At 40.4% G+C, this 21,909-nt stretch overlaps 1 protein-coding gene across 1 annotated transcript in view; it reads left to right on the forward strand.

Moving 5' to 3' along the window:
- The window catches only part of MED12L (mediator complex subunit 12-like), a 139,160-nt gene that overhangs the window by 94,230 nt on the left and 23,021 nt on the right, over positions 1 to 21,909 (forward strand). The window contains exons 14-27 of the mRNA XM_010584903.1: positions 694 to 837; positions 1,941 to 2,104; positions 2,573 to 2,704; positions 5,570 to 5,797; positions 8,365 to 8,506; positions 9,373 to 9,493; positions 10,216 to 10,317; positions 12,050 to 12,163; positions 15,486 to 15,685; positions 16,239 to 16,427; positions 17,415 to 17,489; positions 17,611 to 17,801; positions 18,130 to 18,291; positions 20,976 to 21,087. Of these exons, the coding sequence (XP_010583205.1) occupies positions 694 to 837; positions 1,941 to 2,104; positions 2,573 to 2,704; positions 5,570 to 5,797; positions 8,365 to 8,506; positions 9,373 to 9,493; positions 10,216 to 10,317; positions 12,050 to 12,163; positions 15,486 to 15,685; positions 16,239 to 16,427; positions 17,415 to 17,489; positions 17,611 to 17,801; positions 18,130 to 18,291; positions 20,976 to 21,087 (2,076 nt within the window). The remainder of the gene's footprint in view (positions 1 to 693; positions 838 to 1,940; positions 2,105 to 2,572; positions 2,705 to 5,569; positions 5,798 to 8,364; positions 8,507 to 9,372; positions 9,494 to 10,215; positions 10,318 to 12,049; positions 12,164 to 15,485; positions 15,686 to 16,238; positions 16,428 to 17,414; positions 17,490 to 17,610; positions 17,802 to 18,129; positions 18,292 to 20,975; positions 21,088 to 21,909) is intronic.

Here is a 21,909-nt window from a genome sequence, read left to right on the forward strand (position 1 = left end):
TTCTTTTCTGGATATTTATAGTCAACCTTTACTGTTAAAAAGCTATATCAGTGGCTGACTGGAGAACATAAATAATTTGTTTTAAATGACAAGCCTAGTTTTCCTGGTTTATATTAGAACCTGTATGTGTGCAAATACGTCAGCACAGGATTTCACCGCTTTGCCAGGTGTTACTGTTTTTAAGTACATTTTAATAACCAGAGGCTAATATAAGAAACAAAGTAAAGGAGGTACACGTTTGGTACTTAATTTGTAAGACATCTTTGAATCTGGTCTTTTGAATGAATTTATTACATGTTTTTTTTGCAGGATAACATGTTATTAATTATCTGAAAATCATCAATAAAAAAAATCACAATGCAGTAAGATGAAAAGAAAAATGATTTTGCCTCTTTAAAGCAAAATACCCCACAGAATAAAAATCAGTATTGTAGATGTTAAGAACAGTGTGACTTTTAGCTGTAAAGCAGCAGAACAGCATTTTCTGTGTTGTCAGTTTTGGAAATAAAACGGCATTACGACTGACTTGCAGGATAGTAGCATAATAGATATACTCAAGCATGATTTGTTAGTGCTTTTATCTGCAAAATGCTGTCACTTGCTATTACCACCTACAAGATAGGATTTTTGGAGCACTAGTGCATCTGAGAAACCCTCAGTCACCATATGACTTTTCAACATTTATTTTCACAGATCTCCAGTAATGTTCTTGAACAGATAACTAGTTTTGCCTCAGGAACATCCTATCATCTTCCTTTGGCTCACCATATACAGCTCATCTTTGATCTCATGGAACCAGCACTGAATATCAATGGACTTATAGACTTTGCAATACAGGTAAACAGAATTCATTGGTGGCGGGGGAGTGGGTGAAGGGGGTGGGGGTGTGTTATGTCAGGATAAAGCTGTGATACATTTTCTGTAAAATCTGAAAAAAACCCAAGAGCTGGACTGCAAATTCTCCTGATTTGCTGCCATGTGCTTTTATCAGTTTCAGTTTCCTGACCTCTGAAACAGAGTGCCAGATAACTTCCCCTCCTGTCTTACTTTGACAACTTTGGAGAATCAATAGATGTATTTTATTTTTAAATCTTTCAAAATTAATAAAATTCTGGATTATTTTTGCACAAAGTATTTTAGGATGGGCTTCACTGTTTCAGGCTGAACCATCATATTACACAGTAAAGCACCTGGGTGCCAGAAATGCCATGTATTTCTGAAGAGCAGTTCTGAGGGATGTTTTTTATACTTTAACAGTTTATTTTGCTCCCCATTTCCCTTGTTCTGTAGTAAGTGTCGTGGTTTAACCCCAGCCAGCAACTAAGCACCACGCAGCTGCTCACTCACTCCCCCCCATCCAGTGGGATGGGGGAGAAAATCAGGAAAAGAAGTAAAACTCCTGGGTTGAGATAAGAACGATTTAATAGAACAGAAAAGAAGAGACTAATAATGATAATGATAACACTAATAAAATGACAACAGCAATAATAAAAGGATTGGAATGTACAAATGATGCGCAGGGCAATTGCTCACCACCCGCCGACCGACACCCAGTCCCCAAGCAGCAAATCCCTGCTCCCCACTTCCCAGTTCCTAAACTAGACAGGACGTCCCATGGTATGGAATACACTGTTGGCCAGTTTGGGTCAGGTGCCCTGGCTGGGCATGAGAAGCTGAAAAATCCTTGACTGTAGTCTAAACACTACTGAGCAACAACTGAAAACATCAGTGTTATCAACATTCTTCACATACTGAACTCAAAACATAGCACTGTACCAGCTACTAGGAAGACAGCTAACTACATCCCAGCTGAAACCAGGACAGTAAGGAATTTCATTTTTGTTTGCCCTATAGTTTTTCCTTATTGAGTTTATTTTTGCACGCATTTTACATGTTTAACCTGGAAGTTATTTTCAGTATTTTTGTGTATGCATTTTTAGCTGTTGAATGAGCTGAGTGTTGTGGAGGCAGAGCTGCTGCTGAAGTCATCCAGCCTGGCAGGAAGCTACACGACGGGGCTGTGCGTCTGCATCGTCGCCGTTCTGCGGCGTTACCATGCCTGCCTCATCCTCAACTCGGAGCAAACCGCACAAGTCTTTGAAGGGTTTGTGGTAGCCACAGTTTTCCAAAAAGTATTTTTGGTGTTCGCTCTTAAGCAAAAAACGCGTTTAGGTTCAGGTAGTTAGACCAACTATCGCACTGCTATTGGAAGGCTGGAAGCGAGCGCAGGTGAGTGGAGCAGATGGCTCACCTCTGCAGCCCGCTCCCCGCTGCTGGCGGCTGGTGGGACCCGCACGCTTTGTAACCTAGGAAAAGGGGGGAGATGTGTATCTTGATTTCCTACCCATTTGCCTCATTCTGCCCTGGGCTCAAGTGCCTCTGTATCCTGTCCTCCCTGGGGCCCCGGCAAGCGCACGGGTGACACCAAAGTCCACGTGAGCCCCCTCAGCCTGTAGGTGCAAGGTCTGTCATCAAGTTGCCAGCTAATGGTGGGGTTTGTATGATACGTAACAATACGAGACACGTTTCTAAGGTGTGTTGGAACGAACTCAGAATGGTTTTATTTTTGCAGGTTGTGCGGGGTGGTAAAGCACGTCGTTAATCCCTCAGAGTGTTCCTCTCCAGAAAGGTGTATTTTAGCTTACCTCTATGATCTGTACGTGTCCTGCAGTCACCTGAGAAGCAAGTTTGGAGACCTCTTCAGGTGGGTGGTAATGGGATTTTTCTCACCACTGCCTAGCCTGTAGACTGATGCAGACTGCTGTGGTTTTCTGTTCAGTCTGCTTTCCCTGGAAGATGCACCATTGCCTTTGCTGCTTTACCTTTACTGATCCAATTCGTTTGCCTGTGCCAACATGGCAGCACAACACGTGGTCCTGAGCCTGCAAAGTCCTCGTGCTGTGTGGGTACCTGCTGTGGAGGAGCAGAGGCTGAGCCCTCCTCGCAGTGCTGTGGTTAGCTTAGCAGGTTGTTCCAGCAAGCAGCGCTCACGCAGAGCGAGCAGGCGTGGGGCGAGGGAAGCGGGGACCGTCACTGTCAGGCCAGCTGCTGAGGCAGTTGTGGCATGCAGCATCGGACCCCTCCCCAGACACCTTTGCTTTTGCAGATTGTGATGTGCCTGATTAGGTTCCTATAACGCATCAGCAAATTGGCTGTAATGCATACAATGTTGGATGGAAAAATAACAAAATCTTAGCTGACGCAGCTGTAATATTCTATTAAATATTTCCTTTGATGTGGGGAGAGGCACAAACATGTTTGAGTTTGTGAAGTTTTATGCTCGAATGTTCAGTTCCTTGATTTTTAAATTAAAAAAATATTTTAGGTACTCATATGCTGTATTTTTGGCTCTTACTTTTTAAAGGGGGAGTGGAAACCTTTCATATGCAAATACGCATCTTGTGAGAGTTACAAACCACTTCAGTTACTGTTTCCCCTCCTAGTTTATATACCTGGGTTTGGTTTGCGTATTTCACATTTGTGGTTTTCATTTCTTAGGGAGCAGGAAAAGAGTTCTCAGTAATAATCTTAATATTTTAATAGGTTTACAAGGACATGGGAATGGTAGCATTTAATATGAGAAACACTAGGAAGAAGAAATATGAAATATAGAACTACAGAAGTGTCTTAGCTATATCCTGAAAGTTCAGTAACGCAATAAAAAAATAACATTTTTATTAATACTAACCTACAACAGCAAAGCAAAACATCATCTAGTACTATAGAGATATTTAAGGTATTAAATCATATATTAAGTATGTGATATACAGCACTTGATTTGAAGCCCCTTTTTTCAGACAAGTGGAGTTAGAAATTCTCTGAAAACTGGTAATAAAATTTATGTATACATTTTTTAAACAGCTGTGTATAAGGTAATACTACGCTAATTTTCTTCTTGGTTTCCTTGCTACAACTGAGACAAAACCAAAACCAGTTGTCTGTACATGGCAACTTTTTTAGCTGCTTTTTAATACACTGTAAGTCCAGCTATTTCTCTCTCTCTAAGTCAATTTGAAGCGACAATAAAGTACAGATTATAAATGTTCAAATGTAGAGACTTACCTTCTGTATAACGTAGTACTTCGAAAATGGCTTCTAATATCATCTGCAGTATTTCTCATGACTGGGCTTTACTAAGTGAGCTGCCTGTTTTTGTTCAGTATGCTTGGTATATTTAGTTGTATTCACTAAACTTCCTTTTTTTAAATCATTCCTTCACTTTTTTTTAAATTGTTATCTTCTGACCACTCCCCCAGCATTACTTCTTGTGCAAGTACAGTTTCAGAGGCTGCTTTGCTCACATACTCAGTACTGTATCATTTGGGTTTTGGACCTTTCTTTCTGTGACCCATGGGGTAAGTGTAGGTAAATGCTGTGATGACAGTGTCGGGGATGTATGTCTGCCCAGGATGCCCATTTAAATAGTGCCTGATGGTTGAAGCATGGGATATTTGTCTTCCACTAGTTGGTTTTCTTTCTTTGCTGTTACACTGGCTGTTAGAGCAAAGGGTTAATGTCAGGTATTACCCTTGTAGATTAATTATGCTGCTAATGGCCTCTTCCTTCTGCACTGGAGCATCCCGATGAGGAGCAGCCGTGTGTAGGGGCTGCACAGTGGCAGGGTGTCCCCAGGGCTGCCCTCCAAGCCCCGCGTCCAGCTGCTGCTGTGCACACTGTGCTCCTTCCTCAGGTTACAGATGCCTTCCAGAGGCACAGTGCTTCCTCTGTCTTTTCATCCTGGGGCCAGTGGAGTTCTAAAGTTCCAAAGGTTTCATGTATTTTAAGTTAATTTAAATTAATAGATTTTTTTTCAGCAATGAAGAAGTCTTCCCTGTTGGGATAATTAGTGGTTTGTCCATGTGGATGTTGTTTCCAGCTGTGGTATAAAACCCAATGCTTGAGAGAAATGCTCCTTAGAACATTTTGTGTGTGGAATTTGCATTCTTCACTAACACATTTTTTGTCCCCCTGAAGAAAGCCAATTAACATATAGGTATTCCTAGGCTGGAACATTTTTTGACCTTTTGTCATAATTATTAATGTCAAAATATGACCTTTAAGTATCTTTTCTTTGTTTACTGATTTCATCTTTCAAAAAGTTGTCTGTTATGTCACGTTATTACCAAATATAGAGTTTTTAATTTAGATAAATTTTCTCATTTTTCCTTAATTAATTCTTCTTCACCACCGCTGCAGTTCATTGTCATGACACATAAAGAGGGAGAGCAGCATTATGGAGCACTGTTAACAGTTCACTGTAGAGGCATTTCATGCTCCAGGAAGTTATTGCTAGTGAGGAATGAATGTGTGGTCCTTATCCAGCTGCTCACAATTTCAGTCATAGGAATGTCATAGAAGCGATTTGGGAACTTGAGACTATTTGCAGGAAAACTTGAATGAAATTGATATATCAGCCTTATTTTCTGGTAGATGCTCCTTATAAAAAATGAGTTTGAGAATGTGTACAGAATGGTAACCAAACTAGGATTTTCTAATCCCATGTGGTATGTTCAACAGCATTCCCGCAAAGTATGGTTTTTGGCAACTCACTCTTTTTTTTGGTCCTCAGTAGTGCCTGTTCTAAGGTGAAGCAAACAATATACAGCAATGTTCAGCCTTCGAATTCCAATTTACTGTGGGATCCAGAGTTCATGCTAGATTTTATCGAGAATCCTTCTGCTCACAGCATTAACTACTCAATGCTGGGCAAGATCCTGAGCGATAACGCAGCCAACCGCTACAGCTTTGTCTGCAATGCGCTAATGAACGTGTGCATGGGACACCAAGATGCAGGAAGGTAAGGCAAACTGTGCTGGAATCTAACTGAATGGATTTTTACGTGTTATATATGAGGTTTCCTTTCACTTTTTTGTTTTGTGTCTTTTTTGCAATTGTTTTCATTCATTACTCTTTCTGGTTGCTGAAAATTTATTGAGTAAGTTTAAGCTGAGTTATTTCATTAAATCAATCTGCATAATTTAACAGAAGGGAGTAACAAGTAGAAAGTACTCACTGTAAGACAGTCAGTAAGCTTTTCGTATCAGCAGTTGTGCCATTTCAGACAGAACAGCTCAGCGCAATCTTTGCTCATTAGAAGCCTGTAAATGAAGGAAGGTTCTGCATTATGTCATTTCCTTCTTCTGATGCAATTGGTGTTTAATTTATTAAATGTGTAATTTATTTATTATGGATTTCATCTTCATAGGTAATATGTAGATTTAAAAAAAATTTTTTTTTTTTAAGTATTAAGAGTTTTATTGGATAGAAGCTACTAGAATTGTAACAGCTGTCAGTTATATTTTAAGAGTAGCTTGGACCTCATGGTGCACAGTTCAAGTTGGTCTCCAATGATTAGAGTTCAGGATGAGATCTCCACTTCAACAGGTTGTCCAGCACTGTATTAAGGTGGTTGTCTGCTGACACCAGCAGGTGCTGGCTCCTGCCACTCTCAGGTGGAGCTTTGGTCTGATCCAGCACGACACTTCTTGGGTCTTAAGTCTATGTTAGATCTTTTTAGATAATGTTGAGGTACTGACAAGAAGTATAGTGAAGAACCCTTGCAGTAAACCAGCTTAACATCAGTGTCAGGGTTTTACACTGACAGTATGTTTTGTTTCATAATGGAGATGTTCTTCTCTCAGTTGTTTCCTCTGTCCAGTATGTAAACACATAAACTCAGCCTTCTTATGCAAATGTAGCACTGCAGCGTTGAAACTGTTTTACCCTGGTTTTCCATTCTGCAAAGTCTGTGAGGCAGGGTGAAACGGACACTGATTTTTGGATCTAGCCTTAACCCCTGCCCCCAGCACCTCTATCGCTCTTACACAATCAAACCCACCAGAACTTGGTGTTCTGTTCTGATTCTATTCCAATTTTTATGAAGAAATTCTTGGTCTTGATAGTTAAGCCTAGGTGCAGCAGTAGCTGACAGTCTTTTTTAAGGCTGCTGCCAGATCACAAAACTCAAGGAAGTTGTGGATTTTTTTTTTCCCTTTTCTTTTCTGATTGACTCCTGCCAAAAATGTGTACAGTTCCTGTATCCATCTCCCTGTCCCTAGTGTGAAGCCGCCTCTGAAACATCCAAAGAAGGTCCAAAGGAGGCCACAAAAATGGTCAGAGGACTGGAGCACCTCTCTTGTGAAGACAGGCTGACAGAGTTGGGCTTGTTCAGCCTGGAGAAGAGAAGGCTCTGGGGAGACCTTATAGCAGCCTTCCAGTACATAAAGGGGACCTACAGGAAAGACGGGGAGGGACTTTTTACAAGGGCATGTAGTGATAGGACAAGGAGTTATGGCTTTAAACTGAAAGAGGGTAGATTTAGATTAGATGTAAGGAAGAAATTCTTCACTGTGAGGGTGGCAGGGCCCTGGAACAGGTTGCCCAGAGAAGTTGTGGCTGCCCCATCCCTGGAAGTGTTCAAGGCCAGGTTGGATGGGGCTTTGAGCAACCTGGTCTAGTGGAAGGTGTCCCTGTCCATGGCAGGGGGCTTGGAACTAGATGGTCTTTAAGGTCCCTTCTAACCCAAGCCATTCTGTGATTCTTTGAAATGTGGGGCATTCTTGGCAGAGCAGAGCAGCTGAGAGGAAGCGGTTTTGTAAGAGCAGCAAAGGGGAACATCTAAATGTGGCCAAACGGGTTTCACTGTGGAACAGAGAAAAAATAACTTGCACTGGGATGAGTCAACTCTGCTGTTGCTGTTTTTTAAAATGTTACATAACTCTGAGTCATAGACCAAATCACACATTACACAGTATGCGATCTATGAAGTAAAATTCATTAATGCCAATTAATTTTGTGACTCTCTTGTCCCTCCTGAACAGTAGAGCTGGTGAGGAGGGCTCCCGCAGGGGCTGGGGAGGTGTGCGCCACACACACCACTTTCCTGTGACATTTTTGCATGAAAGAGGATGGACCTGCTGTTTGTGTGGCAGCACTGAGGAAAGGCCAGAGTGTGCCCATGTGGAGAGGGGCAGGTCATCTGTCTTGGTGGGTTGCAGGTAGCAGGGGTTTGGGTGCTGCATCCCTCCTCCTGGGCAGCTCAGCACAGGTAGGGAAGCTGGTAGGGACACAGGGCGTACAGAGCAGGGTTTACACAAAATAAAGGTCCTGTGCTGCTGTAGGTTGGATGGATGCAAGTTATGGGGTACAAGTCACATACTGTTTTTTTTTTTCCAGATGCTCCAGTTGTCCACAACTGAATAACACTAGGTTATATGTACAGTAGCATAATCACATTTGGACATAAACCCCCACCTTAAGTGAGGAAACAGCAGTTCTTCTGCCAAGCACTGATCTGCTTTGACCTAAATATTTATTGTTTACAAAATATCTTGCTTCTGTATTAGTTTTTCTCTTCTTTCCTAGGATTAATGACATAGCAAACCTTTGCGCAGAGCTGACGGCATGCTGCACGGTGCTTAGCTCAGAGTGGTTAGGGGTCGTAAAAGCTCTTTGCTGCTCTTCAAATCATGTCTGGGGTTTCAATGATCTGCTCTGCAGTGTGGATGTAAGTTCAATATCTTCTGAAGTATCTGTTAAATCTATGTCTAGGGTGCGCTTAGAAGTATAGTAAGGTTTCCATTCAATACAAAATGCAGAGCACAGATTTAGTCCTGTATCCATTTAAGGCTTTTAATGAGATTTGTGATTGATTTTTATTCTTTCCTTCATCTTCAGGGTTAATGTAGAATTTGGGCAGTGCTTAGAGTTTTCTCTTTGTAAATCTTTTTTTTTTCTTTATTATGGAATGATATGGAATATCAGAGGTGTGCTTTAAAAGGAGCAGGCATGTCCATATACTTTTTCTACAATGCTGATGGACGTGTAAATAACTAGGTCTGTTTTAAAGACCCTGTTTTGGTGTTGGCTCTGGGGTTGTAGAAGGGGTGGTACGCTTTGCTGTTTCTTACCTGGTGTAAGTTACCATCATCCTGTTCAAGTCAGCAGGATTACGGTGACTAATGTTATCCAGTATCTGATTCAGTATATTTATCTATAGTTTGATTACATATGCCTTTAGGAACAGATTGAAGCTGTATACTTGGGGACATATTCTTGTCCTAAGGCTAAGGAATGAGTATCGATATTATCATTTTTTACAGAATGGTAAAATTTTCTCAGTTTTTATAAGACTAATGTTTTTTACTTCAGAATTTGTGGTATTTGAAATAGTTATTGGTTAAAATTAAGTTAAGCTATCAGTATTTGACATAAAATGTTTGGGAAATACATTAAAATGTAGACACAAATGCTTATGTATAAAAATGTTACTGTTTATTCTTATAATTAATTCCTTAATAACAGTGGCAGTGGTGTGTGCACTGTTATGTAAGTGCACTGTTATGTGAAGCCTTGCAATGTTTTTCCTTCAAGGTGAGTGACCTGTCGTTCCACGATTCCCTGGCCACTTTCATTGCTATATTGATCGCCCGGCAGTGCTTTTCTCTGGAAGATGTAGTTCAGCATGTTGCACTGCCTTCTCTTCTTGCAGCTGGTAAGAAAATACCAAGAGAAAAACTTAGAATGAAAAACATAAGACTTCTGAAGAAGTCTCCATTGATTGAATAAGTAGTGTGTTCTGAACTGCGTTCTTGTGGAATGCCACCTATTGTGCATTGTAGCTTGTGTGTCCCTGCAGTTCCCAAAAGGAGCGACGCCAAGTTAGATTAGAGGACCCACACTTGAGAAGTGCTATCAGAGTTGCTGACAGCGCACTGTCCCCTTATGTTACGCAGCCTCACTTTCTACTCACAACTCTCTTCTGCTCTGCGCTATGTGCTCAAATGTCTGACTGATCTACTCAGGTTGTGCATTTCCTTCTGCCGTCAGTCTGCCTGATGTTGGCTTTTTCTCTCTGACCTCACTGTCTTTGCCTCCAGCCCTGGAGTACTGTAGCTGTGGTCCTCTTTGTTGGCCACTTCACACATTTCTTTTCACTTTCTGCTTGGATTTGTGTTTCTTATTTCTGCTTTGACTCTCAAAAGCCATTTTAACCATGTAGTCTTTTCTGCCATTAATTAGGTCTCTTGCTTACCAAAAATCATACTATTCTTTCCTGTTTTTTGATGACTCAGGGCCATAAATGCTAATTCCTGTTGATGAAATTATTGTATTCCCATTTAGAATGGGGCTGTGAGTTAGAACATTTCCAGGCCTGCCACTGGGACTTAGGAGGTCCTGGGCAGATGCCTTATGTCCACATCCCATCTTCCATAGCCTGTGGAGATCCGGATGCTGAGCCTGGGGCGAGAATGACCTGTCGGCTACTCCTGCACCTCTTCAGGACACCCCAGGTCTGCCTCTTTCCCCAGGGACCAGGTAAGTTGCCTGCTGTGTGGCCCTTTCATTTCAGAAAGTGAACCCAGATGTGTTTTGATGGCTTCAGATTTCACGTGAGAAAATATCCATAGTGCGAGTAGAAGTGATAGCCTGTTTAAAATTACAGATGTTTCACTAGTGAAAAGTTGATACATTCTTACTTGCTTGGGAAATGTTTTATATGCATGTAAAACTATAGAAGTTTGCTGAAACTTATTCATTATCAACACCTGGCCATCCAGGTGCGGCATAATGTTGACATAAAACTCAGCCATTTGAATATTACATCTTAAAAAAGAAAATTAAGTTTTAACACAGCATCTGTGTACACTTCAGCAAAGAGGAATACATTTAGAAGACTGTTCTGTCCTGATAGTTCTCCTTTTGTTTTGGAACTTCATTGAAACAATCATGTGAGCCTGGGACCTATTAATACTGTTTCTGTGCCAGTGCTGCTGTTGGCAGTGGTAGTATTTATCACGGTCCCCACCTTCCTTTGTACTAAGTATTGTTGGGGCAGTGACAGCTCCTGTAGTGGGTCACCTTGCAGTGATATAGAAACTAATAGGGATACAGATCATACAGTGTGGTAGCCTTGCATGTAAATTTAAATTAAATGTGATTTTAAATAGGGTATAATAAAGCACCTAGTCCAACAGAAGAAACATGAGGAAATTAGTTCTTAGAGTATATTAATGTAGTGCTCTTTCCTTTTAAATTTGAATCTTTTGTGGTCTGACCTGTGTGTGTTTGCCACAGACCAAAAGAGGAAGGAAAAAGGCAAGGAACAAGCACCTAACAATTAAAAGGAAATATACCTGGAAGTAACCTCTGTTTTGTCTTATAAGTATTTCAGCAAATTTGATGACAAGACTATTTCTACGGAAAAATGAAATTGAAAGAAAAAACCCCTCAGCTCTTAAGTGGTGTCAAATTGTTCCATCTAAAAGTAATATTAATTTCTTTTTTTGACCAGAAATGCATGAACTTTTGTTGCATATTTGAGCAAAACAAGTAAGAGCCGTGAAGAATACTGTCTGAGTAACAGAAATATGTTACGTGGTCCCAGGCTTCCCTAGAAATAAAAGTGGATTTGAATGGATAGGAAAAGTCATGTCTGAACTCTAGGAAATAGTACAAATCAAACAAAATGTGACTACGTTACAGACTTTTCTTACATATGGCTCAGTTAACCACCTCAGAAAGGTGGTAGATTCATCCTTCCTTTCTCCCTCCCTCCCTGTCTTTCAGTCTGTTTATCTTCTCCTTCATGTTAGAAAAAGCACTCACTGACTTCTTTTGCAGTCTGCTTCTGAGCTGTAGAATTAGGCTTAACTGTGCAACAGGCATTTATAGTAATTAATTTTGCCTCATTTGTTAAGAAGGCTAGATGAGGTAAGTAACTTCCTAAATCTGTGAAGTCAAAACCAAAATACACTTCAGTTTCTCATTGTGGTTAAATTCACTGTTTACATCGACACAGTGAAATGATAGGCTCCTTTTTCTACTTAAATTATCGTATTTTATTTTGATATTAATACATCATAACCATGTATCCCAGTTGATTTTAATGACTTACCTGTTGGTCTTCAGTTTCAATTTCAGAAAATTCAGTTCTTCATTCAGTTATTGTACTTCTATAGCTGTTCTAGATGAGAAGAATTTTGTGCAAAGGAAATTTTAGTTGATAAATAACAACCATTTTCTACGAGATTTACTCTTCTTTCCATAGGGAAATTATTTCCTGGAATTCGTTCTTCTTGTGATCGTCACCTCTTGGCTGCTGCTCACAACAGTATAGAAGTGGGAGCTGTGTTTGCAGTCTTAAAAGCAATTTTGATGCTTGGTAAGATTATGCAGAGTTGTGTGTAATGTTTTTGTTCTAGTGTTCGAGTAAAAAACAGATCGTGCTAGTTCATTTCCCTGGGAATGTTCCTGCAAAAGGAAAACCCTGATGACAAGAGAAAAATGTGGATGCTGTCCATGCTTCTGTAGCATGTGAGTGTTTCTCCCACAGGTCAAGAGGCAGAATTTTTCTTCTGGGGGGCCCGCCCCCCCCCCCCCCCGCTGATGAGGCTTTAAGCAGATGTAACTTTTTCACATTTTGACCTCTACCCCCACCACCAAGTCCCAGCACATTTCAAACTCAGGCAAGTCCCTCTCAAATATAGAGAGGAAATACACTCTCAGATGATTTTCCCCACCTTTTTCTGTGTTTTACCACAAATCACGTGTGTCTGTCATTGTGGAAGTTCTAAAAGAGTCACTGCTAAGCAACTCTCCTTGAACAATGAGTGTGTTATTTTTCCAAACAAATACCTGCCTCAGAGCTTGGTTTGGCTTAAGTTCAGTTAAAGCTCTTGTGACCTATGGTGATGTGTATTTTTTGCAGCTAAGTAAATGTCCAGTTAAACAAGCAAGATTTTCCAGATGTGGACATACCTACAGAGGTATACCTCCAGCTAGAGTGCCATTACTATATTCTCTGTTGGCCAGTGTCTCAGAACTGTCTCAAAGACCCCATGATCCTTAATGATGTGACTATATTTGGAAAGATGTTAAAGGCATAGCTATCTGGGATGGACTGATGGATTTGAGAGTGAGTTTGAAATATGTTTATGGCCATTATCTATGTTCCCTTGCTATTCGGAGTGCTGAGGTTTGCTATTCTCTTTCATTAATGGTGTGTAGTGTGAGCACCTGTTGTTTCGTCTCTATGCAGGTTTAGATAGGGTCTGGTGCAGAGTGGTACGAAGGAAGATTCAGGCACATAGTTTATTTGTGCCTTCACTGCAGCACATCTCCTCCTATACCCAAAATGTTAGATTTGGAGATGTCTCTTGTTGGCACCCTGCATTAGTTATTTCAAAATTGTACTTGATTACTGAGGAAAAGCATCAGATAAATGATAGCTGTTGCAGTTCTATGCTGAGGAAGCTTTGTGAGTAGAAATCTGTGTTAGAAAAAAATAATCTCTACCCACAACAAAAGATGGTGCTGCAGTCAACTTCTCTAGGGTGTATTAAATGTCTTTGCAAGTTTTATCAAAGCATTCTGGGATGGCTTCAGCTTCATGTGTGGCTTGGTATCAGTCTCCTCATTGCATTGTTTGCCTGCCAGGTTCTTCCCTCTTGTCCTTCATGGGTACAGATCTGGGCTCGATATAGTTGTGCTCACAAGCTCATAAGATGCTTGAGTGCAGGGAGCGTGTAGGTGGGGTCTTTGCTGCTGCTGCCTGTTCACGTGTGTTGGGCACAGACTTCGTCAGCTTGTTTCCCACACTTCGCAATGAGCTTGTCCTTGGCTTTGGGTTCTGCAGGGCTTGATGTGTCTGCTCTACCAGCTGTTGGGTCAGTGGTACAGGGGTTTTTGGATTTGCCTGGATTTGGAGAAACAGAGGGATTATAACTGCTTTCACTTCTCAGGGTATGTTCTGCTGTTTTGCTATTGGCCTACTTAAAAATCATTTTTATTCCATTTCATGAGTGACAACGCTGTTCATTCAGTCTCTCCACTCTCTGTAAGGAGTTGATTCCTTGTGCTGCAAAGGTCTGTGCAGAGGAGGTTGGGGCAGGAGCGTGCCTGCCATAGCGGAGAGCTGGGTGAGCCTTCTGGGCCGGCTGTGCAGAACTGGCTGAGGGGTCGGGGATGAAACCCGTGCTGTCGGGTCACAACCAGCGCTGCCACCCACCCGGAGGGATTGTCTGCATATGGGCTGGTCTGTCACGGCGAGTCAGGGCTCTGGCTTTGATAAGCTGTTAAGTACAAGTTTGGTCTTGTTAAAAAAAGTATTGTATGCTGGTTTATTTAGGAGTAACTCTAAAGTGGCACAGACCAGGGTAGGAGCACAGGCGTTGGCTGTTTTTCTTAGCAGTAACTCTACTAAACCCTCATGGGTTTTTTTTGCCCAGGGTAATGCAGTACCAAGGAACATAGAAACAGTGACGGGACAACTGAGTGCGCAGGAGGACCTGGTGCAGCGTGGTGTTTTGAGCTCTCTGTGTAAATAATGTAGTACTCTGGGGATGTGGCCACAGCTGCTGAAAGGCGGTCGGTCTCCTTGGTGCAGTAGTTTGAAATATTTTGCTGGTAGTTGCAGATTTTAGGAATAAATCCTAGCATATGTGTAACCAGAGGCCCTGGTATGAATGCGTGTGTGTGTGTGTTTGAATGAGTGGCTGAAGCAAGCCATTTAGCCTTGTCACGTCGTGTTAGTTGTTGATCTTGATAGTAAACTGAGGGGTTTTCTAAGGGATGACTATCGTATGTAGTGCATCAGTTAAGATCCACTAGAGTTTCTGCTGACTTAAAACATTAGGCTACATTAGCCTGCTTCTTATGCAGGCTGTTGTCATGCATGCTCCTGGATGGCCTCACAGCCTCTGGGGTGTTATGTGCAGCATTTGGGGCTATTTTCCCCACTACTACACACTGTAGTTGCATCTTCTTCCTTGTCCAAGGTTTCAGGCCTTGGACAAACATGTCCAGTAAACATGTAAAACGTGAACTGTTACAGGTCTGATTTATTTGCATTGTGTCCGAAATATTTTTCCTTCTTCTCTGGTCAACCCTGTTAGTTTCAGGTAGATGGTGGTTGCAAAGCCGTGCTGGTGCCTTGCGGAGAGGAGGGGCTCACTAGTGTTTGCCACGCTCCCTCAGTACGCTCTGCCCTTTTCCATTCCCAGGAAGATCAGTCTCTCTTGTCAAGAAGTTCATAGTAAGGTGGGCTAAGGGGCCACTGTCATACTTGTCTCTTGATCTATGGAGTGTTAATAAATCAAAGTAAGGGAGAAAACTTGGAGAAGGGACATCTGAGAAGAGCAAGTAACCCAACTCTTCATTATCTCCTAAAGCAATTCCATGCACTCACAGACCTTTTCCTGTTGAGCACATAGTGGCTTTATTTGTGTTTGATATGTGTAAACCTTTTCCTACTTCTGAAATATCCATTAAAAAGATGCTACGCAGAATGAAGAAAGCGGACAATACTTTGAACATGGTGATTTGCAGAGGCAGTTAGTGCTGCCCTTTTGAATGCAACTGCCTCACTCCTGTTTAGTCCTCAGCTGGCCTGTGCCTCCAAAGACGTTCCTTGGTGGGTAAGCAGTCTGGGGGCATGGGCACGTGGGTAGAAGTTCACCCTGTGCTTCTGTGTTTCTGTTGTACAGGCGATGCTGAAATTGGCAGCAACAATGTCAACTCCTTGAAGAGTGAAGAATTCCATATGAGAGGCTTACTAGATGAACTCAATGAGGATGAAATCTGGGGTTCCTCTCACACTTTGAAATCATGCGGAAAAGCTGTTTCCATAGAAACTGCTAGTTTAAGCGAGTATGCTAGATATGTGCTAAGAACCATTTGCCAGCAGGTAATCTCTAAAACTACTCTTCTGTCTTCATTTGGAGAAACAGTGTTATTTTGTTTGAAAAGTGTAACATATATTTTGGTGCAAAATGAATGTTGAAGTATTTCAATATTTGAATCTGTTTGGGTTTCCTGATTTGAGCAGTTTATACACAGAGTCGTATGCTATTGGGGGGAAAAAATTGGTTTAGTTAGTTATTAGCATCTCCCTGCACTCTATCAAAATTGACGTGTTTTTCCTACCTGAATCTCAAGCACTTTGAGAAGACAGTAGGACCACTCCATCAACTGTCTGCTCAAAGTGCTTTTGCAGTAGCATTTGTTTTATTGCGAAGTTGCTTTCAAAGTATAGAAGAAATGAATTTTAGAAAACCTGTTAACAGTCTTATACTTTCAGGTGGTACTGAATGACAGAAGACATTTCTAATCTCACGTGTTGCATGAACCATAGTTCACTTCAAGTTTTGCATATGGAAAAATCACTTTTCTCTTTAGCTTACCAGAAGTTAATATTGCCTTGAAACTATCTTGTGAATCTGTTCTCTGATTACTTACAGGAATGGGTTGGAGAGCACTGTTTAAAGGAACCTGAGAGGCTGTGCACAGACAAAGATCTTATTTTGGATCCTGTTCTTTCAAACAAACAAGCACAGAAACTCCTTCAACTTATCTGTTATCCTCATGGTATTAAAGAATGCACCGAGGGTGACAACCCTCAGAGACAGCACATCAAACGCATACTTCAGGTAATGCAGTGGGGAAAAGGTGGAAAAAACTACCTGTGGTGCACTGACTTCTAACCTGTCATTCAGCAGCACCACCAAGTGACATTGATTTGCAGTTCCTGGTGCAATCAAGCATTAGGTTCTTCTTTAAAGATTGTATGTGCTCAGGATCCCCAGTCTCTGTGGTAAACACTCTTATAGCATGACTTCTGGTGTCTCATTACTTCTGATTCCACAGTTATGGAGGAAAGAAGTGTGCAGCACACTCATCGTTGCTGTTCGGCATTGTCAGTCATCAGGAAACCACTGAAAAGGGAGCTGCTTTTAGGGCTCCTTAGGTGGAGATGCCTACTGTCTCAGTAGGGCTTTGTGACAGTACTGTGGTGAAAGACACTCCTAGTCCATGGAAAAAGCTCAAATGCCTTCACGGACAGTCCTAAACTGATCATTTCTTCAAATTCAGCTGCATTAGGGACACTTCATTCCTTAAACTTCAAAATGGATTTTCTTTGAATAGACCTGTGAAGAATCAAGTTGACAATATCTGAACCAGGATAAACAGTGATCAGTGTCCTGCAAAATAACAACTTCAGCTGCTGCATTTACTGTAATCGGGTCTAGATGGCCTTGTGCTAAATACAGATATGTCCACTTGGATGGCAGTGTCATGGATTAATGTAATTGCTAATGAAAGAGTGAATTACATTTTCCATATTCATATTTAACTAAACTCAGATTTTGCAGAGAGCGAGATTTTTATTCAGAAAAGTTGCGTGGTTAAAAGTATCCAGTAACAGTATTAGCTGCAAAGATGTGGAAGTTAACATACATTCCTTAATAGGTCTGATGTTTTGGCATGTCATTAAACTATTTAAAAGAGTAGTGATTGCGATGATCTACTTACAAGATGAGGCTTTTGCATGTAACATATTCAATTATGAGATTTATTATTTTTTTTTAGACATGCAAAGTGTTGACACTTTATTTGTAATGTTAATTCTTACCTAGAACTTAGATCAGTGGACTCTCCGTCAGTCTTGGTTGGAGCTGCAACTAATGATCAAACAGTGCATGAAGGAGCCTGTGAGTATTTCTTTTCAAACTTTCTATCTAAATATTTAATGCAAAAAAGTATGTTATATTTTAACGTAGTCCATGAGCAAGCATACCATGAATGTGCTAGTTTACTTATGTTTTACTGTAGGGTTCTGGGTCTGTGGCTGAAATGAACAGCTTGTTGGATAATATTGCAAAGGCGACAATAGAGGTGTTTCAGCAATCCGCTGATCTAAACAATAACTCTTCTAACTCTGGTATAGGCCTCTTCAATCCAAACTCTGTTGGAAATGCTGACACAAGTAATACAAGACAGAATGGTAAAAAGACATTCCTAAGGTATTTTTTGTAGCACCTTTTTAATTATTTTAGCCAACATGATGCTTAATTTTATGTAGATTGCTTAGACTTTTTTGCACTTGAAACAGGAATGTACGGACATGAGTTACCTGAAGGTTACTTCTATTTACTTTTGTTTAACAATAAATATAGTTGCTATTCTTGAATTTTCTGGAAACCAGAAATTGTGACTGCTCAGTCCACACTAGTTACTCCAGATGCATTGTGTCAACTGCTTTATTAAAGCAGTTCAGTCTTTTATAACAGCTAATACTGGTTGCAAAACTACAGGGATATTTTGGCTGAAATAAGTTTGTTCTACTTCTAGTTCCTCTGAGCGGCGAGGAGTGTGGCTGGTGGCTCCCTTGATTGCAAAACTGCCTACCTCAGTTCAAGGTAGGGTCTTGAAAGCTGCAGGAGAGGAGCTGGAGAAAGGTCAGCATTTGGGGTCATCTTCTAAGAAGGAAAGAGATAGACAGAAACAAAAAAGGTACGACCTTGGGAAATCCCTGTACACAGAGCTGAAAGGTATTTTTGAAGGTGTTTACTGAGGACTGGACTAGATTTTGGCTTCACAAAACCTCAGTTCACTTTTGTGGAGCAAAAAGTTATCAACCCCAAACAGGGTTCAGGCTTCATTTAGTTTGAAGTTTTAGCTTTAGCTGAAGAAATATCATTGGTTTCAGAGGAAGAAATGTGAAAGCTTTGTAACACATCTTCCAGGGCTATTCTACAGCTTGGTGATGGGAAATGTTAGAGATTTAAAAGAGTAGTTAGAGTGGTTGTTGTCTCTTCCCTTCTATGGCAGTAGGCCACTTTTCTTGCCATTAAGATCCCATAATTATAAGATGTCACTTAATTCCTGTTGGGAATTAAGTTTAAGCTCATCTCTAACTTACCAAGTGCATGAGAATTTTAATGACTTAATGGTTATTGAGCTTCTTTTAGTAAAATATTCTTCCACAGTGCCTATAATTTTTTTGTACTTTCTTAGAGTTATGGTAGAAATTACATTGAACACTATACACAACAAGGTCTCTTAGCTTCAAATTCCAACCATCTTTCTTTTTTTGAAGCTCTTCCAAATTACAGTTGTTCAAGAAAACAAATCACTTCTTAAAGGCTTGTGGTATTTGTTGTATTACAGTCCCACTGTAAGTTTCTTGTTCTTAGTGTTACTAGTATGCGTTATCTTTTTGATCACCTTTGATGTTGTTCTTGCAGTATACTTTCCCTGAGCGTGGGACCAATAACTGGGCTTTGCCGCTTTATAGTACTCTTGTAAATCTGCATTGCACATATAGATTTTGACTTATGGTTGTCATTAAATTCTGTGGAGCCTTTTATAAATCTACTGCCATTTTCTAGCCTCTTCCACCTAGCTTATTTTCCCTTTAAGGTTAGAAGATTTAATTTTTTTTCTTTCCTTCATAACTGCAGTATGCCCATAACTCTGTGTTGTGCTGGACCCTCCTAGTTCATCTGGGCTGTTTCTTTGATAAGCTTATGCAATCTATCAACCTCTAGAAGTTCTGTTTGCCATGTTCAGTTTTTGAGTTAAGTACACTTTGTATTAGCTTTACGAAGCCATCTCTTCCTTGTCCTTCTAATTCATTTGCAATACCCACTCTGTTGTTAGACAAAAAAAAGACATGTTGCTTTCCAGATCTCTTTGTTAGGTGTTTCTGGGCACATCAGCACTTTTCCATTATTCACTGGCTCTCTTGCTCCTTGCATCACTAGAAGGGAATATGGAACCTCTTTCTGTCTTCTATTTCTTTTCCTATGGGAGAGGTCTAACGTAGAAAACCTAAATCAAGCCTCTTTCAAAGCCGAAATAAAATGCCTATAGAAACTGTCAAGCCCTTCCTCCACAGTGGTTCCTACGCGCAGAAGTAAAAGCATTTACAAAGTTGTTCTAGTTGTAACAATAAATTACTTCCTTGTGTGCTTTTTGAAGCTTTTCCATCTCTTCTTGATCAAAACCAAACTTTACTACTCTGTAAGTGACAAAACCAATGATACTATGGGAAAGTATGAAATCTTATATAACGTATATAAGATCTCTTTTTCTTTTTTCAAACTCTGCTTTGTGTAGCAGGGATAGCAATTGTAATAATAACTGTATTGCAAACTATAAATTTTTCTTGTGGAAATTAATGAGAAAATGCAGAGGTGTTCCTACCACGTTGTTCCTAAAATCTGAAAAATCACTGTTTAACATGACTTTTGAAAATACAGACTTTCTATTTTGCTCCTTTTATGGGACCTTGGGATTTTGCCATTCCTTTATACTAATTGTCACCTAAATTGTTGAAGTCAAGTTAAATGCCAAATGAAAATAACTGTTGAAATGAATACTTGTAATAAATACACGTGTATGTGTGGATATGTATTTGTATTGTGTTTATGGATGCATGTAATTTTCAAGGAGCTTATATACCTAGAACTGCAAAAATCATTGCCTGAGCTGTTACTAAAATCCCTTTGGTGACTTTTTTAACTTCTCTCCTACTTCATATGTTGTACTTCCAAATTCATCTTCGTGTATTTCTTTCAGTTTGTCTTAATTTTATATTTATAATAGATATACATTAATCTAAAAAAAAAAAAAATTTAAACAAATCTGAAAGCCCTTGCATTGGTATGGCATTTCTCCTACAACCAGCTAAAGCTGCATCTCAGTTTACTTACACTAAGCCCGTGTTAGAATTTTAGTGCAATTTAGGCAGCTGTAATTCTAATCAGTGCTCGTACGGGGAACTTACTTGGGATTCACTTCAGACCACTAATGTCGATTAGAAACTTTAGCTGCCTAATCTCCACTAAAATTATATCCCTGGTTAATCAAAGTAGTCTTAAAATAACATGTTCTGTTTCTGAGTCAGGCCTTTGGGTGTCCATGCAATTCTTGGTCATTCAATGCCCTGAGCTAGGTGGGTTCTCAGTAATGACATGCATAATATGTGCATTTATACTGGCTGGTGCTCTGCCGCCTTGTGTGCATGTTCTTTTAGTTCATGGGGCAAGGCTTTAATTCACTAAAACAAACAGACATAGATGCAGGCAATGCCACTTCCAGGGAAAAAAAGTAGACAAAACAAGGAAGGGAGTGAAGATGGGAAGTATCAAAATAACTTTACTAATTGACTTCTGTGTTTGCCTCTCTTAAAGCATGTCTCTTTTGAGTCAGCAACCTTTCCTTTCATTGGTACTGACTTGCCTTAAGGGACAGGATGAGCAACGGGAAGGGCTTCTAACATCACTGCAGAATCAAGTTAATCAGGTAAAACAAGCACATAACCATGAGCACCCTTTGTTAGATGTTTTATGTGTCATCAGTTTTATTTGTATACGATGCTGTAAAAGGAGGAAAATTACAGTGCAGTGGTATGCCAAAAGGAACAGTCCAAGGAAGGAGGAATGGGGAGGTGTTTGTTCCTTTTTGAGAGTGAATACATCTTTTTTTCTAAAATTGTTACAGAGAAATATAATGAACTTGAGTCTGATTCAGTTCTTTCCAGAAAAACCAATAAAAGGTGTTTGTCTTGAGGGGAACAGTCTTCTCAGTCTCTAGCTTGACCATGAAAAGTTTTTGTTAAGTTTGAAACTTTCCTTCTTTAGGAAAGCCCTTCATCTTCTCCAGCCAGTACAGATTAAGAGTTGTTCATATTTTAAAAAAAAAGTATTACTAGTCCCAAACTGGCCCATTGCCTACAGCTCTTCCTTTGGATCACTTGTGCTTACTCACAACCTCTGCTGATTCTGCTCTAGACTTCCTGCTCCCATCTGGTTCATGCTTTAGCCTACAATAGCTCCTTAAGACTGTCTTTAAACTGAATATATACAGTGCCCAATGTAATGGGTGCATGTTTCCTTTTTTCTGTCTTTTAGTTTCTATGAATTACTGTGACAGTGAAAATTGATACCTGTAGAGCCGTTTTTTTCTCATATTCCCTCTCAGCTCAGGTCCAGGCTATGATGTAGGTCCACATCCTAGTTAAATTCATTCCTTCGATGTTTTTTTCCCCTGGTGTTACTGCCACTTGGGCTTTCTTTTTGCTGTATGGGTTTTCCCCTGAAATGCGGCTGGTCCAGATTCCCTAAG

This window comes from Haliaeetus leucocephalus, unplaced genomic scaffold (genome assembly GCF_000737465.1).
Source record: "Haliaeetus leucocephalus isolate CR32 unplaced genomic scaffold, Haliaeetus_leucocephalus-4.0 Scaffold1014, whole genome shotgun sequence".
Lineage (NCBI taxonomy): Eukaryota > Metazoa > Chordata > Aves > Accipitriformes > Accipitridae > Haliaeetus > Haliaeetus leucocephalus.